This window comes from Colletotrichum fructicola, assembly GCF_000319635.2.
Source record: "Colletotrichum fructicola Nara gc5 chromosome Unknown KSG_Nara_v1_contig01, whole genome shotgun sequence".
NCBI lineage: Eukaryota > Fungi > Ascomycota > Sordariomycetes > Glomerellales > Glomerellaceae > Colletotrichum > Colletotrichum fructicola.
Window position 1 is genome coordinate 53,556 of NW_027094051.1, and position 15,214 is coordinate 68,769.

General features: G+C 54.5%; 3 protein-coding genes across 3 annotated transcripts; 1 reads left to right on the plus strand and 2 right to left on the minus strand.

Moving 5' to 3' along the window:
• Positions 1–1,394: 1,394 nt before the first annotated feature.
• Positions 1,395–5,189, minus strand: AT1A (Sodium/potassium-transporting ATPase subunit alpha-A; the record flags this gene model as incomplete). The annotated part of the gene is made up of 8 exons (XM_032023190.1): positions 1,395–2,621; positions 2,673–3,021; positions 3,081–3,487; positions 3,546–3,786; positions 3,844–4,114; positions 4,187–4,726; positions 4,804–4,871; positions 4,972–5,189. 8 exons carry the CDS (start codon positions 5,187–5,189, stop codon positions 1,395–1,397), a joined length of 3,321 nt encoding a protein of 1,106 aa, XP_031879957.1.
• A 5,524-nt stretch (positions 5,190–10,713) lies between these two features.
• On the plus strand, positions 10,714–11,751 carry CGGC5_v000015 (uncharacterized protein; the record flags this gene model as incomplete). The annotated part of the gene is made up of 1 exon (XM_032023192.1): positions 10,714–11,751. The coding sequence occupies one exon, from the start codon at positions 10,714–10,716 to the stop codon at positions 11,749–11,751; it is 1,038 nt and encodes a 345-aa protein (XP_031879955.1).
• Positions 11,752–12,030: 279 nt separating this feature from the next.
• On the minus strand, positions 12,031–13,732 carry mmuM (Homocysteine S-methyltransferase; the record flags this gene model as incomplete). Its single annotated transcript, XM_032023193.2, has 4 exons — positions 12,031–13,069; positions 13,146–13,167; positions 13,237–13,436; positions 13,662–13,732. The coding sequence occupies 4 exons, from the start codon at positions 13,730–13,732 to the stop codon at positions 12,031–12,033; spliced, it is 1,332 nt and encodes a 443-aa protein (XP_031879956.2).
• Between the last annotated feature and the right edge of the window lie 1,482 nt (positions 13,733–15,214).

Genomic DNA, 15,214 nt, shown 5'->3' on the forward strand with positions numbered 1-15,214 from the left:
CGCGGTTTTGCCTATCTACTCTGCACTTGGCTTGCTGTCTGGCACTTCGGCGAACTTGGCATAGGAACTTTGGACGAAAGCTATGCAGCCCACGCCCAATTCGGACAAAACAAGTACAAGTAGCCTGGCTTGGAAAGGCATGGACGGGAGGGCAGAACTTCTTGCCTGATAGTTGAGCGTCGCCCTCAGGGTCGGATAATCATTCCGCCAATTCTATCGACCGAGTGCTGTCGTGTTCATGTCGTTGATCCTGGACTTCCAGCCTATGCAGGAAGAATCTGTTGCGGTAGGTGGTTCAGGTTAACTTTCCTAATCGAGAAACCTTGCCAATCAGATGCAGCTGCATTGTAATTGGTGAGCTGTGTGTTTGATGTGCTGTCCGATTCTATCCGGTGAGCAGTCTGTATGATTTGCTCATTAACGCTTCGAAGGCAGATTCAGTCAATCATCCGCCGGCACGTAACGGTTGAGGCGGCATTGTCATGTTAGCGATAATTGTGACGGGTTCCCAATTTTGTGGCGAAGAGATGTTTCGGTGACTTGCCGACTCATCCCGTCCGTCCAGTTTCACACATTATGGGAAATCCCGATTGGTCCTTTCACGCGCAACTAGAATTGCTGGGTGTCATTTGCCTGGTGTAGATGAAAAGAATGCAGTTCGATGGTAGCATTACCTGGGACAAACTGCAGATCTGCTTTATCGGAGCTTGCATCAGCAAAGTGTTGCCCGAGGGATAGCCAAATTTGTGTGAATGCTTGCTCACTGCCCAGGGACTAGAGCCGACCAGGTTCGATCACCGTTATCCGGTCGAACTGGCTTTTTGCGTACAAAGGTTTGGCGATCCGACATTCGTCTTAGAGTACATCCACGGAAATGCAACAATGACATCGGTCGACACATGTACTGCCAAGCCCCGACGAGTTCTCCTGCGACAACTCTATCTGCTGCCAAGGCTCCTCAACCACGCCTTTTACCTCGGTCAATAGGCCGATAAATAGTAAACCGTTCAAGCGCCAGCCTCATACCTTTCCGTTGTGACATAGGGTCAGATGTGGCTGTCCTAGGGGTGTTTCCTAGGCTGGGAGAGCCATTCGAGCGCGGATAGACTATCTCAAGTTCAATGAGAAGAGCTTACAAGACAGAGGCAACGATGGAAATGTCAGGTTGACGAATTATGAGTGATTGTTCATAAATAAAGAGAAGTAAAAATGTGGTATTGAATTAAACTGCTCGCAGAGTCAACGCTGGCTCGCTTGCTCGAATCAAAGTAACAAAACGACTGGCTACCACCCACTCCTCTAACCAACTCCATGTGTCATGGTCCAACACATGAATATTTCCATTCTGCTCAATTAACAAGAAAGACCTCCCATCCCAAGCCACAAGTGACCAACTACCAAGCTGTCTTCGCAAAGACGCTGTCCGGCCATCTCCTAACGGCATACTTTCTTGTCTCGTCAATGAGTAGAATACCCAGACCAAAGGTCATCGGCAAGAACCAGTACTCGACCGGAACAATCGCCGTACCGAGAGTGCTTTGGAACTCAGGCACGTACAGCCAGAAGAATACCATAACCAGCGCAAACAAAACGGCAGGAAACAGGTACCAGTTCTGCGTGCGCTTGTTTCCGATGGGTGGGTGCTGGAACAACGACAAGCGTCTAGTTCTCACAGCGAGCAAGTTAAACCATTGCATGACAACCAAGTTGACGAAGTAGATCGAACTTGCGACGTTGAGCTTTTGCTGGTAGAAGTCTGGGTCAATGTTCGATGGCAGATTACCGAAAGAGAACCAGATGTCGGTGAACTTGATGCCGTTGCGCTCCAGGTACCAGTATGACATGGCAAAACTTGCCAATGTCTCGAGGACGCCAACCAGACCATACGCCTGGACTACAAGCTGCCAGTCGACAAGGCGATCCTTTCCAGGCACACGGGGCTTGCGAAGCAAGACGTCAGCCTCAGGCGCTTCGTAGGCCATTGCAATGGCGGCAGCAGCGTCGGTAAAAAGACAGATGATAATCATGAGGAAACTGCTGAGGATCTGAGGAATGCCAAAGAGAACGTTCGTCATGACAGGCCAGAATTCCGAGAAGGAACCCGCAGGTAGAAGGTACGCGACTGTCTTCTTGAGGTTGTCGAACATCATGCGACCGTAGCGAAGAGCCTCGACAACGCTGGAAAAGGAGTCGAGAAGAACCATGTCCGCAGCCTCAATAGCAATGTCGCTACCAGAGCCGAGTGCAATGCCAACATCAGCCGCGCGGAGGGACGGTGCGTCGTTGACACCGTCGCCGGTCATTCCGACAATCTGGTGGCGTGCTTGGAGCTCACGGACGATGCGAAGCTTCTGCTCAGGCGTTGTGCGAGCGAAGACGATCTCTTGGTATTGAGCGAGTTGGTCCCACTGGTCATCGTTGAGGGTCATCAGCTCGGGACCAGACAGTACGAGTGCTTGACGAGGCGAGGATTCGAGGTCGTCGATGTGCCCCTTGAGAGAAGGATCGACGGTGGTATTGCGCTGCAGAGCGGAAATGTCGTCGATTTGGGAGCGAGGGACGCTGATGATGTTACACTCGGCAGCGATGGCTTGGGCTGTAAGGGCAAAGTCTCCAGTAACCTGAACAACATTAGCATCGAAGCCGGCTCAGAAACACAAGGCGTAGCTTACCATGAAAATACGGATACCGGCACCACGGAGAGTGTTCATGACTTCGGGGATCTCGGGACGGGGAGGATCGACGATGCCAACAATACCGACGAGCGTGAGACCTGCCTTGGCCTGGTTGTTGATCTCCATCTCATACGCGCTGTCGGAGGGGTTGCTTGGAAGAGCTGATCTGGAAATGGCCTTGCGAGCAAGAAGCAGGACTCTGCGGCCTTGGGCAGACCACTCATCCTTGATCTTTTCGATGGAGGCACGCGTCGCGGGATCGAGGGAAGTGGTGTATCCTGAAGGACTAACATAGTTGCTCAGTCTACTCATCAGGATCTCCGGGGCACCCTTGATTGTCAAAAGACTGAAACAGAAAGTCAGTACATCTTATTCGTCTGGCTCGGTTTTGCTGGGTCAACTTACACGTCACCAGGTTGAAAGACTGAGGCAGTGTCCGAGGGCAGAGCAAGGGATAATCCATCAGGATGAGAGAGACCAAGCGCGCGAATCATGTACTTGTTCTTGCTGTTGAAGGCAAGTTCGTACTTCGTAGACCAGCAACGCTTGAGCTCAGCCACCTGTCCCAGACTCTCGGAGAAGCGAAGAATAGCCTGGTCTGTAGCGTCACCATGAATGACCCGTTCGTGGAGAGGGAGGCGCATGGTGGCGGCATCGAACTGTCCGGCATTGCATAGACCGGCGATAGCACGGAGCTGGTCCAGAGCATTGTTATTAGGAGCTGAGTGCTTGTTGATCGCCAAAGTGTCCCGGGCTGACTGGGCCGTCATCTTGTTCGTTCCGATGGCGCATTCGGTAACAATCATTTTGTTCTATGACGGAGTCTATTAGCATACAGCTCATTTCAACGAAGCACCACCATAGTCTTACCTGAGTCAGGGTACCAGTTTTGTCGGAACAGATGATAGAGACCGAGCCAAGAGTCTCGACAGTCTTGAGAGACTTGCAGAGGATCTTGTTCTTGCGCATCATGTTGGCGCTGATGGTCATACTGGCGGTTAAAGCCACAGGTAAACCCTCAGGGATGAAAGCTACCGCAACAGACACGCAAGAGATGATCAAGTTGGGCACGTTGATCCAGTTGGGGTATACCCGCCTCAACCAAGCAGCCCTGCGCGATTTATTAGCGAAACGAAGTCAGCCATCGTCGTGCTACAACTGTACTTACCAGACGATCAAGACCAAAACAATCATGAGGAACATGATGGAGCAGATGATGAGCACAAAGTGGAGGACTTCACGTTCCAGCGTGGTGAGTCCCTTCTTGGGCTCATTGGTCAGCTTCGCGATGCGGCCAAAGATGGTGTTATCACCCGTGGCCACGACCACACCAGTGCAGGTGCCCGAGACGCAGTGCGTGCCCTGGAGACCGATGCATCGCGTTTCGAGATAGTTGTTATCGGTAGAGTCGACTGCAGCGGGGAGAGGAACCGATTCACCTGTTTTCATTCTTTTCGTTAGCGAACTGCATAACCCGATTGTCAGCCGACAAAACAGCATTGAAGACGTACCAGTCAGGATAGCTCTGTCAAACTTGGCATCCGATGACACCTTGAGAAAGCGCACATCAGCAGGCAATTTGTTACCACTCTTGATGATCAGAATGTCTCCGGGCACAATCTGGTCAGCGAGAAGCTCGACCTGATTGCTGTCGCGGATGACCATGCAGTTGTCTGGAAGCATGGTCTTGATAGAGTTCATGACTCTCGATGAGGACCAGTCTTGCCACATGTTGAACGCAGCCTGGATGAAGAACACAGCCAGTAACACAATGGCCAACGCCAAGTTGGCAACGGCCGGTGGGCTACCCAGGGGCTTCCATGCGATGAATACCAAGATGGACGCCACCAGCAAGACGGTACCAAAGCCTTTGAAGAAGTATCCGAAGATTCTCTTCGTGTTATGGGAAGGGGGTGGCGAGGGCGCATTCTTGCCGTAGTGAGCCTGGCGACGTGTAATCTGATCCGGAGAGAGGCCATCGGTGAGGGAAGAAGACAGGCGACGAAGGATCTCTTCAACGGAGATAGTGTGCCATTCGAGTTCCGAAAGGTCTATAGAGAGACGCGATGGTTAGTTCTGCAACATTGCACAATCACTCAACAAAATTGTTCTGGGTGTTCAAACGAACCTGTTGCGACATTTTTGGCCTTCTTCACCGCCTCGGACTTGGACTTGTATTCCTCAATCTCAATAGACCTTTTCTGCAATCAGCACTAGGCCGATGAAGATGGTTGCGCGTTTGTTTGTTTTGTTTTGACTTGGAAAGGGATCAGTTAGATGGGGGAACCGCGCTTACACCGTGCGGTACTGGATGGGCAGCTCAGCAGCAACATCGATCGAATTACGTCTGGACCGGACAGAGTGTATCGACATGGAAGTGTTTGATCGAGCATGATGCAGAGTAGCAGGGTCAGGATTTGATCGATGGGCCTTCCTGCCGGCCTCCTCGTCTGCGTCCCAACGGATGCGTTCGCCGCCGCCCTGAACTGGGCTCTTGAGCTCAGTCTCGTTCATTGCTCTTGGTTGCGAATTTTCCTCGATACAAGACGGGGGTCTCTGGGGAGAATGCACAAGGCAAGACTGGTTCTCGGGACGAGTTGAGAGAGGTGCGAGATCCAAAGGAGGAAGGAGAGGGAGGAGGAGGGAGAATGTGAGAAGTGAGAGCGAGCTTGAGAACAGATCTGCACTGCAACGCCCTTACTTTCAACGCTGGCAGGGTCTTATATACACTTGGACGGTGTCAGGGCTGATGGCAGGAAGGGACCGTCTTAACAATATCTATCATGGGTCTTGGCAACATTCTGACTGCCCCGATGTTTACGAGAGACACCAGCGCAGACAGACTTTGGCGAGGAAAGGGCTGGGGGCCTTGGTTGCGCGTGGCGGAGATTGCGGCATCCGCACATCATCACATGGCATGAGCTGGGACGCTTTGCTTGACTTGGGATCGACTTACTTGGGATGGTAAGTAAGAGGTAATGGAAATCCCAAGCAAAGCAACTTGAACGAGATTTGGGAGGGGTGACCACGGGGCTACGGCGCGGCTATTTTTTACCTCACTCTCAAAGGTTCTCTGACACCGGGGGACTGGATGGAAGAGGAATGCATCCTAGGATGGGGGTGCGCGAGATCAAACGGGCAACTCCAGCCTAGAGGGAGCCTGCTGCACCATAGCCCAAAGATTAAAAAGAGGATGCCGTGCCAAAAAGGATAAACGAGTTAAGAGATGACAACGACGTGCGAAGATGGATGGAGGTCGACTTGGGAGTTGTATCTACGGCGCCAAGGGGCGGTGAAATGGCACAGCGAGGACACAGCAAGTCCAACGTGTGCGCCGTACTGTGGGCGACTGAGAGAGCGCGGGATGCTTTATTCTGCCTCACATTTCCAAGGGGGGGAAGGGCAGAGCAGACAGAGTCAGTTGCTGCTGGCTCCTTGGTGCTAGCTAAGCCAGGCCGGGAGCAGAAAGCCGGCTTGCTGTTTTGAAATGAGAAGCAGCGTGTCACAGAAAACAACGTTGCTTGCGTGCGGCCGCAAGAAGGAGGCTCGGTTGGCGCTGCTGGAAGGGGCCAGAAAGGCAGCAATGCACAGTTGAATAAATCGCTCATAGACTGGCGCTGGCTGGTGATGCGAAATTACACAAAGTTGAAGTCGTTGGAGCTGGATATCCAAGTATCTCTTGGCGCAAAGGAGGCTCTCCTGTGACTTGCCAGTGACAACCAATCAAGGTTTTGGCGCATCCTGCCCCGTGCTTTTTTATTTTTGCTTTATTTCTTTTCGGACTGCCCTTGCTGCCTCTTGGCTTCTCCCCGAGTCCTGGCTGTGGCTCTTTGGTCGCACACGCTTCTTCTGCCCTAAGCTATGCGGTAAGAAGCATGGGTGTGTACCCCAACTCGTCAACTGCCTAGGTAACGGACGGGTGGAGGTGGGTGTAGAGTCCACTTGGGGTTCGGGCCTTGGCCCTGTGTCTTGTTTTCTGCTAATGCTGCCGGTTGATGGAAGCGGATGACACAAGAGAGAGAGAGAGCGCGTGTGAGAGAGGCCGGCGGGAGTGAGACTGTGAAAGCGTGTGTGAGGAAGAGAGATTCCGTAGCTCCCCTTACCCTCCTCCACCTCTCTGTACGCCCTAGGGTCCTTCACCCCCCTCCCTCCGGTCCTTCACCTCCTAGCTGCCTCCCACTCTCCAGCCCTGCATCCATCCAGTCTGCATTCAAGGTCCTTTCCAAGCTTGCATTTCGATGGATCAAGCTCCTGCTGCTAGACGAGAAAGAGCTGGGTTGGGGGTCTCACGGTCTCATTGACCTCTTGCGTCCCTGCCGCCCGCTGCATGTCACCGCCAGAGTCAAGGGCAGGGGAAAAAAAAAAAAAAACACAGACAAGAAAAAGACGACGGCTCTGGTTGGTCAGCACTGCCACAATTTTGTTTCTCTTCCCCAAATCCGTCATCCAACTCCAGCGGCGGCCAGTCCCTCGTTCCCAAGGCCCCGTCATTCTCACTGAGATTTGGGCGCGTGCAAGTTGCAATGCAGATGTGGAGAGAGGCAGGAGACACAACAAGCTGCCTGTGTCTCGGTTTGCTGCAATGAGTTAGCACCGTCATCCGGGATTTCCCACTTTGAAGTCTTGCTAAGGCTCGCGAATTGCATCCCACAATCTGCTGGTTTGTTGGCTCTGCTGCTGACTGCCCCAGATGCTAATGGCTCATGGCCTCCATCGCATGTCAAATCTCCTCGACATGTTATTGCCTATCGCAGAGAGTCTGGATATTGCGGCTAGCAACTAACTAAGCTGTCCGATCCGTACCAGCCAACGCTCTTTTGTCCTATTCCCATTGTTCCCTAAATAAACAGCACCAGCTCCCGCCTCCTCTAATTCTCTTTGTGCGGTCGGCACCGAATCTTCCCATCACCGCCTCTTCCCCAAGCAATCCAGACTCGCGCGGCCACCGCTCATTGAAGATTGCACCTCACCCGACTTAGATGGTAGACGTCCGGCGGACGATGGGCATGGATCGCAGTCTCGCAGCCCATCCCGCTTACTCGGCTCTGTTAGCCCGTTCGCCGCTTCGAATCGGCGCCTGCTCCCGCTCACACCTCTTGCTTGCTTGCATCCTTCAACCTGCTTGTTGCTCCTTTCCCCCCAAAAATCCAGTCTAAGTGATTCGAGGCATTCTTACCATGCCGTACTTGTGATTAACGCTCTTCAGCATGGCCGGTAGCAAAACGTCAATGGCCCTCTCCCAATTGGCTCCCACTTATACGTACTCTCACTGCCACAATTCCCCCTCATCTTCAAGCTGGATTCTATTGCCTCAACCTAGGCCATTTCAAAGGAAAGAGCAGCGGCGCATGCAAGTGGGAGTGCAAAGTGCTGCATCAGCTCCAATCAATCCAAATCACCTCCGCCAGCCAGTCTCTCGGCCGGGGGAACGAACGAACGAACGAACGAACCCACCTTGCCTGTCGAACATACAGCCCTGACGCATACCCGGTCGTCTCCCCGCCCAGGGCAGGGCGCCAGCAGCAACCACAGCCGGCAATTGAGCGTCCCAGTCTGTCTTCTGCAGTGCCTCCTTCATGACGATGTGTGAGCCTTTTTCTGCACACACGCACTTTCCCACTCCGACTCTCTCCCACTCGCAAGCAAGCGTTGTTTGAAGTTGAACGACGTTCCGCCCAGAAAAACTAGTGCCGATCTCATCACGCGGCCACTGGGTGGTAGGCGGCCTCCTGGGCTCGCACCCCGGTTCCTGTTCGTTCGCTAGCCTACTCCACGATTGCCCTTGTTCCCCCAACGGCAGCAACAGCTTCAGGCCTCGGGGAGGGTCCTGCACTGCACCCTAAAGTCCCGCATGCCCAGACCGACAACACCTCTTGCGACGAAGGGGAGGAGGGAGGAGGGAGGAAGCTGCCGGATGGAACTGGACGTGGGTAGGGGTAGGTAGGTTTTTTTCCTGACCCCATCTACAGAGTTCTCCATACACGATGAGATTGATTGACGAGCAGGAGAGGAGGAGGGAGATGGCAGCCGAGGGACCAATGCTCGCGTGCAGTGCAGAGAGAGAGGGGACGGACCCGAGAGGATGAAAGCTTCCCTCCCGCCCAGCCGGCCAGTCGCCTAATTCCCTGCTGACACCCTGCCTAGACGGACGTGGACAGAAGCTGCCCGTCCCGATACATGCCATACCCGCGCACACAGGCACAGGCCCAGGTAGCTAGCTGGGCGGTATTGGCACTGCTATGCGCTGCAATGGAAAAGCAGCAGCGCAATGCGCTGCTGCTGACTCTGATTCTGACTCTCCCCTTCTTACCTCACCTTACCCCAAACACACGTCCTGGGCTGCGCGTCCGCTGTCGTGTGTAGTTTGCGTACCTAAGGTAGTGCTGCCAATGCTGGCGCAGCATCAGCCAGCCAACATTGATGTGCAGAACTGGAGCTTCCAGACCCGCGAGGAGACGGTGCTGTCACGTCTGTCAGGAACGAGCTGCAGAAAGCACAGCGGGAAAATGTACGAATACGTCTATGAGGGGCGTTGGTGCTGCTCCTCTTCCCAATTCAACACCGGCGTACGCCCGCACACACGCCGTGGGCCACGCACACCGTCACTCAATCCCTCACACGCTCACTCACTCACTCTGCTACTCTGCAAGGCAAGACCAGTACAGTCAGTACTGGTAGTCAGTACGTAGTCGCTGGCTGATCATTACTAAGGCAAAAAGTCAGTCAGTCGGTCCCCCATTTCCTTTGATGACTTTTCAAAGGTGCCGGGCACCGTAGGTCGGGGTCTGCCGACAAGATGGCTCCGCGCCACGGGGCCACACATCTCTAATTCTGGCCGTCGGTCAGTGCTTTTTCGTCGCCCTTTTTTCTCTCTCGCATGGGCAACGCATGGGCAACTGGGCATGGCATCCATCGCCATCGCCGTGGCCTATGCAGTCAGTTCCAGACCAGCCAGAGCTGGGTTTGCCAGCAAAGAAATTGGAACAAGACCAGGCCGGACTGAGAACAGCACAAGACTTGAGTCGGTGCATCCCATCTCATCCCAATGCCACACACGCCAATCCGTCCTTCGTCTTTTCGTCGTCTCTTTCGCCTCTCGCTCTTTCGCCTGCTTTGCTTCTTACCTGCTGTTACGGCACCAACATCCGGTCATCCCATCTTGCTGCATCCCGTCCAGCGCCCAGTTTGGTTGACGAGAAAAGCACACAAAAACTCAAAATCCCCTCCTCTTTTTTTCTCCCCTGCCTCAAGTGGCGCATTGCACTTGCATATGGAGGGCGCTTGTTTATCCGATCCCCCAGAGGAAGAAGCGGCAACTGCAGCATCGGTCGAAGTCTCGTCTTCGTGCACCGACCGGTTTCCCATCCACTTCTCATACGCTTCCCCCCCGTCAGTCTGTCCTGACCTGATGCCGAACTTGGTTCACTCCTCTCAATCTTTTTCCCGCTAGAATTTTCCATCACCGTTTGTTCGTTTCGTTTTCGTTGTTTCGTTGCTGCCGTCGTCTTGGCTCGACTCGAGCGCCGGTCTCCAACTGAATGACGTCGTTCCCCAAAGGGCCGACTCCGCTACTACTGCTGCTGCGCCTCAATCGACCCAAGACCCCTACAGCAAGCAGCTGCACCAGTCAGTCTACTGCGTCTGTCCTGCGTCGTTTCTGTGGTGCTTCCCAGTCCCAGTCCGGCCAGTAGTCAGTCCAGTCCAAGGTCCCAAGATCCAGTCGCTGCACCGCTTCTCCTCGCCGCCGCCGCCCTCCTCCTCCTCTTCCTGCCCCTCGGAGTAAATTTTCGCCCTCCGCACGCACGCTGCTTGGTGGTGGTGCTGCTGCTGCCCAGAGGTCCACGGGTTTCTTGGGTCGCAGTCGTGTCCGTCGTTCGCCCGTCGTTTGGGTTTTTGGGGTCGGGGCCCCCCTCTCTGTGCGACACTCTCTCTCACCTCCCGCCGGTGTCCGTCGACTAGAGTTTGCGTGCACTCTCACCACCCACCACCAAAAGAGCAAGCAATCAGCAACGCAACAAAACCCAGTTCCTCCCGCACGATGGCCATCGGTTTGCTGAGTATTCCGAGGGAAATTCGGGACTTGATTCTCGACCAGGTCATATTCCTGCCCGACCGCGAGCCTCCGCAGAATCCCTCCGTCAGCCAGGGCCGGAAAAGGCGCGAGTACAAGGGTAAAGGTTTTTTTGATGGCCACGACATTTGGGTAGAGAAGCAGCAGCAACGCACACCACCCGCCGGCACGCCCAACACCGCTATCCTCCTCGTTAATCAACAATTGCACGATGAAGCCAAGTCCCTGCTTGCGTCAAAAGGAACCCATTACCGTTTGGACGTCATGTATGTCAAGGAATGTGGCTTGTGGCCGACTTGGCTTGCCGTGCCAAGAACGACCCGCCATGCCGACAGCGTAAACGTTCAGTTCCGCATTTTCGATCCGCCAAAGGATGTCGACCCCGACTGGAAGAACGAAGAGCAGTTCCGCGGCGGCGACGGCGGCCCGCCCTTTATCGTCTGGAATTTTTACGCCATGCTGTCTGGCTACCTGCGATACGGCCCGACCGCCTTTAGCAGTGTCGTCGCCGACCCGTCAAACTTCACCATCAAGAAGCTCGTGATAGACGTCGTCGCCCCACCCGCCAACGAGAAGCATGATCGCCTCGTACCGGGAGGCACACGTCGCGCCATCGACCTGTTTGAGGGCTTCACTCATATGGTCATGGACGCAGAGAAGCGCGAGAGGCGCGGGATCACTTGGCCCCGCCCGCCCGAGGGCAAAGAACACCTCATTCCGGCTGAGAAGCTGGCTTTCTTCATGTGCAGCCAGATTGGCGGCCTTCTCTCCATGTATCGTGACTGGGGCGAGTACGGCGCCGCCCTGTACGAGGGCATCGGCAGCATCCAGATCCGCGTCAACGGCGAGCTGCGCCGAGACTTCGATATGGACGAGATGCTTGCCAGGTTACCAATCCAGCCCATCACGGCGTGGAATGAAAAGGAACAACAAAAGAGACAGAGACGCTTCGACGAATGGAAGGCCCACGCAACTGCGATAAGACAAGGTTGGAAGAAAGCGTGATGGAGAGAAGAAAGTTGGGGCAATAATGACTTGATGAATTTTTGCTTTGGCCGTACTGGCCTCGGAGGGAGATGACACCCTCCCTCCATTGCATTGGGCGGCGATACCACCGGATAAAAGGGTCCTTTCTTGGGATGGTTTTCCTTTGGTGCATGGTACATGGGGACCAACAAGGTCGGATATGCGGATGGTCTCGGAGCGGGAGGGGTTCGGTACGGATACGGCGCCGGGGACTGAAAGCCGGGACTGCGGGACCGGGGTAATGATGCTCTTCCTATATTACCGAGATAGGCCTTCCACCGTGGCCCGGAGCCTGGCGATATCAGCGTGGCTTGCTTTGCAGCACCCGCCTACAACAATTTGCTTCCAAATACCACGAGATTGAGCATTTGCGACGACCTCTGTGAGCTGTGCTTCCCATGATGTCTTGGGGTGATTCGATCCCTCTGGGAGTTCCCATTTCTGAGTGGTGGTGTTGTAGACCTCCCCGTTGGTGCCATCCGGGTAGAGAATCAGGGCCGGTGCCTCGGCGACGATGCCGTCAGTGATGAGCTCCTGAACAGCCGACTCATAGCTCTTGACGAGAGACTCCAGCTTCCAGACCTTGGTGCAGTTGATGCCAATACCCCACGGGCGACATGCGGCGATCTCGGGGCTGAGCATGGCTGCCACAGCCTCCTTGATGGATGATCCGTCGGGCAGGCGCTCATCATCACCGGGGAACAGCGATGCGATCCAGAACGGGAGGGCAGAGCCGGTGGCCAGGACACCGGTCTTGTCCAGAGCTTGCCTGATGGCCTTGATCTCGTCGGCGCGGGGAATGGTCTCAATGGCAACGTAGCTGACGGGCGATGCGAAAGCGCCAGCGTTGTTGAAGAGCTGCAGGCGCTCAAAATGCCAGTCGCGCAACTTCTCAAGTGAGTCGTGGTCCTCGTCATAGGCGCCGCTGTACTCTTGGCCAGGAATCATACATGCGCCGTAGGGACCAATACTGAGAGCGGTCTTGGCGCCATTTGCGCGTCCCGCATCATGGGCGATGCGGACAGCGTCCTTGATAAAGTTGCCAATGGTGGCTCGGTCAATGCCATTGGGATGCTCGGGGGTGCGGGTATTGGCGAAACCATGGATGGACAGCTGGTAGGTGGCAGTGAGGATGATGTCTACGGGGACATGGCCAAAGTCCTTCTGACAAGCAAGCAGCGTATCCTGGCCGTCGACAAGCAGATGAGTAGACCAGAGAGGGGTTGTGGCCGAGTTAAACTTGAGGCCGTACTTGTCCTCGAGTGATGTGCCGAGCCCTCCGTCGAGGATAAGGACCCTGGATTCGGCCTCAGTCGCGTCGGCCATTTTTTTGCGATCCGCGTCGAAGTTTAAATAAAATGCGACTGACTGACTCTCTCTCTCTCTCTGTCTTGTCTAGGTACAGGTGTAAGTAACGTCGGAATCGGGCAAGGTAGGAAATAAAATCGAATAAAATAAAATAACCTCGAGGAGACCCGGACTGATCTGGTCTGGTCTGGTCCGGGGAAGCAGCAGCAGAAGGGGTGTCGACGTCGTGTCTTGGGGCTTGGGGGATTTCTTGGGTCTTGGTCTTTCTTGAGAGGGACCTCGTCGGGGTCGGGGCTTGGAAGGGGGGGAGGCGGACGGGAAGCCTGGGCAGGGAGCGGGCTTGGAAGGGTTCCACCCTGGAGAAAAATTTGGGAAAGCATTACGACGACTCTGGCTGACTAACACGCCTTTTTGGCTGTTGCCAAGAACAACCGGCAGGAACTTCCGCGAAAGTGCAGCGATGCCTCCTTCCTGCCCTTCAGCTCTTGGCGCAGTCTGGTCTCGCACTCAAGCACAAGCACACTGCAGTCACAGTCCAGTTGCGAATGGGGAAGGAGTACGTCACACAATACCTTCTGTACCTTAGGTGTGGATGGATACCTTCCTCTCCCTTCCACCCTTTGTGCCTTCCTCGTATGTTAGCCTCAGCCATTGTGTGGGAAGGTACTCCCATCTGTACCCAAAGATGCATCACGACTTACTTCCATTGCTCTTTCTTTTCTCATAAATGTCATTTACCTCCCCTACCAGCAGCAGGCAGTAACGGTGGGCCTTCTTTCAAATGCTCTGGAAAGTACTGCTGCACCAACGCACCTTCCTTCGGTCTCGGCATCCCTCGCCGGCGGCCTCTTCTTTTGCCAAGACCCGACCTGCGGCCATCCCATCAAAGGGGGTTGGAGGGGGCCTCAATTTCAATCACTTTCTCACACACAAAATGACACAGCTAACCTCATCAAAAAGCTTGCTTCAATCCAACCCCGTCGCCAAACGGGAGAAAAAAAATATCACAACCAGGAAAACATCATGCTGTCCCTTTACCTACCTGCAAAATAAACTTCTGTCATCTCATGTTGGAGGGGCGGGAGAGGATTCTACCCCGCGTACTACGCAATACTAGCACAGGAAGCATTGCGCTACCGAGAAAGAGCTTTTCTCAGCTTTTCTTTAATACGGATATCAACTTCACATTGATGCTTCTCCCTGTGTGTGATCCAGACGCGAGCTGGAGACACACTCTTACCAGTCACAACCTTGCCTCCAACGGCGGGGGATAAGCTTATTCATTGGATGTGCACGGCACGCGCGGCAGCTCCAGTCCCTCTAGAACAACACTAAATGCCCCTCTTCTGATGACGACGGGCACGGGGAATCGAGATCAACCCAGACCAACACTTGTAGAGTTGCCATGTGTCATAGCTTCATGCTGTATGTCGCGAATGACTCTTCCGAGAGCAGCACCTCTCAAGCAGCTATCTCTGATAATCACATTCTTGTCGTGTTCCTCGTCATGACATCTGCTACCTTCCATTGCGAAACGTGGACACGGCACGGCGTCTTTCTCAACCAAATGGAGCGCATATCGCGCCAGCTTTCGGGAGTGCTTGCCGAATGGCCCACCTTCCCATCATTGCTAGACAAGTACCCGCATATTTAGCTACCATGTTCCAACTCCACCAACTGAATTCCAGAGGATTCAATCCATCCCACATGAACCAACACAAACGATGCTTTTCGCTGAGCCACCACTGCAGTAATCAAGCCTTATGAGGCGCTCGCGCTCCGCGGGCTCAGTTGCAGTCAGTCGCCTTAGCTTCCGACGCCGCGACGCGCCGAAAACAAGGGTCTCAGAGTCCGCCCGTTGTGCGTGTCCAACGGGATCCGTACATGCACCGATGTAACATCGTTTAACTTTAACCGCCAACGAAGCTGAAGAACCCCACCAAAATATTCGCTCTGGTCTTTGCTGGCTGGCGACGAATGATGAGCTTTTCGTCCACTTCTTGGCGGAACGTCATATTTCCGGCCTCGCTGGCTCCCAAGACCCGCCGAAGAAGACATCTTCGGAGCCGGGCGGGGCACGGCGAAGCGTCCGGCCCCTCCGCCGAGCCGGGAGCTACTATAAAGTTTAGCGGAG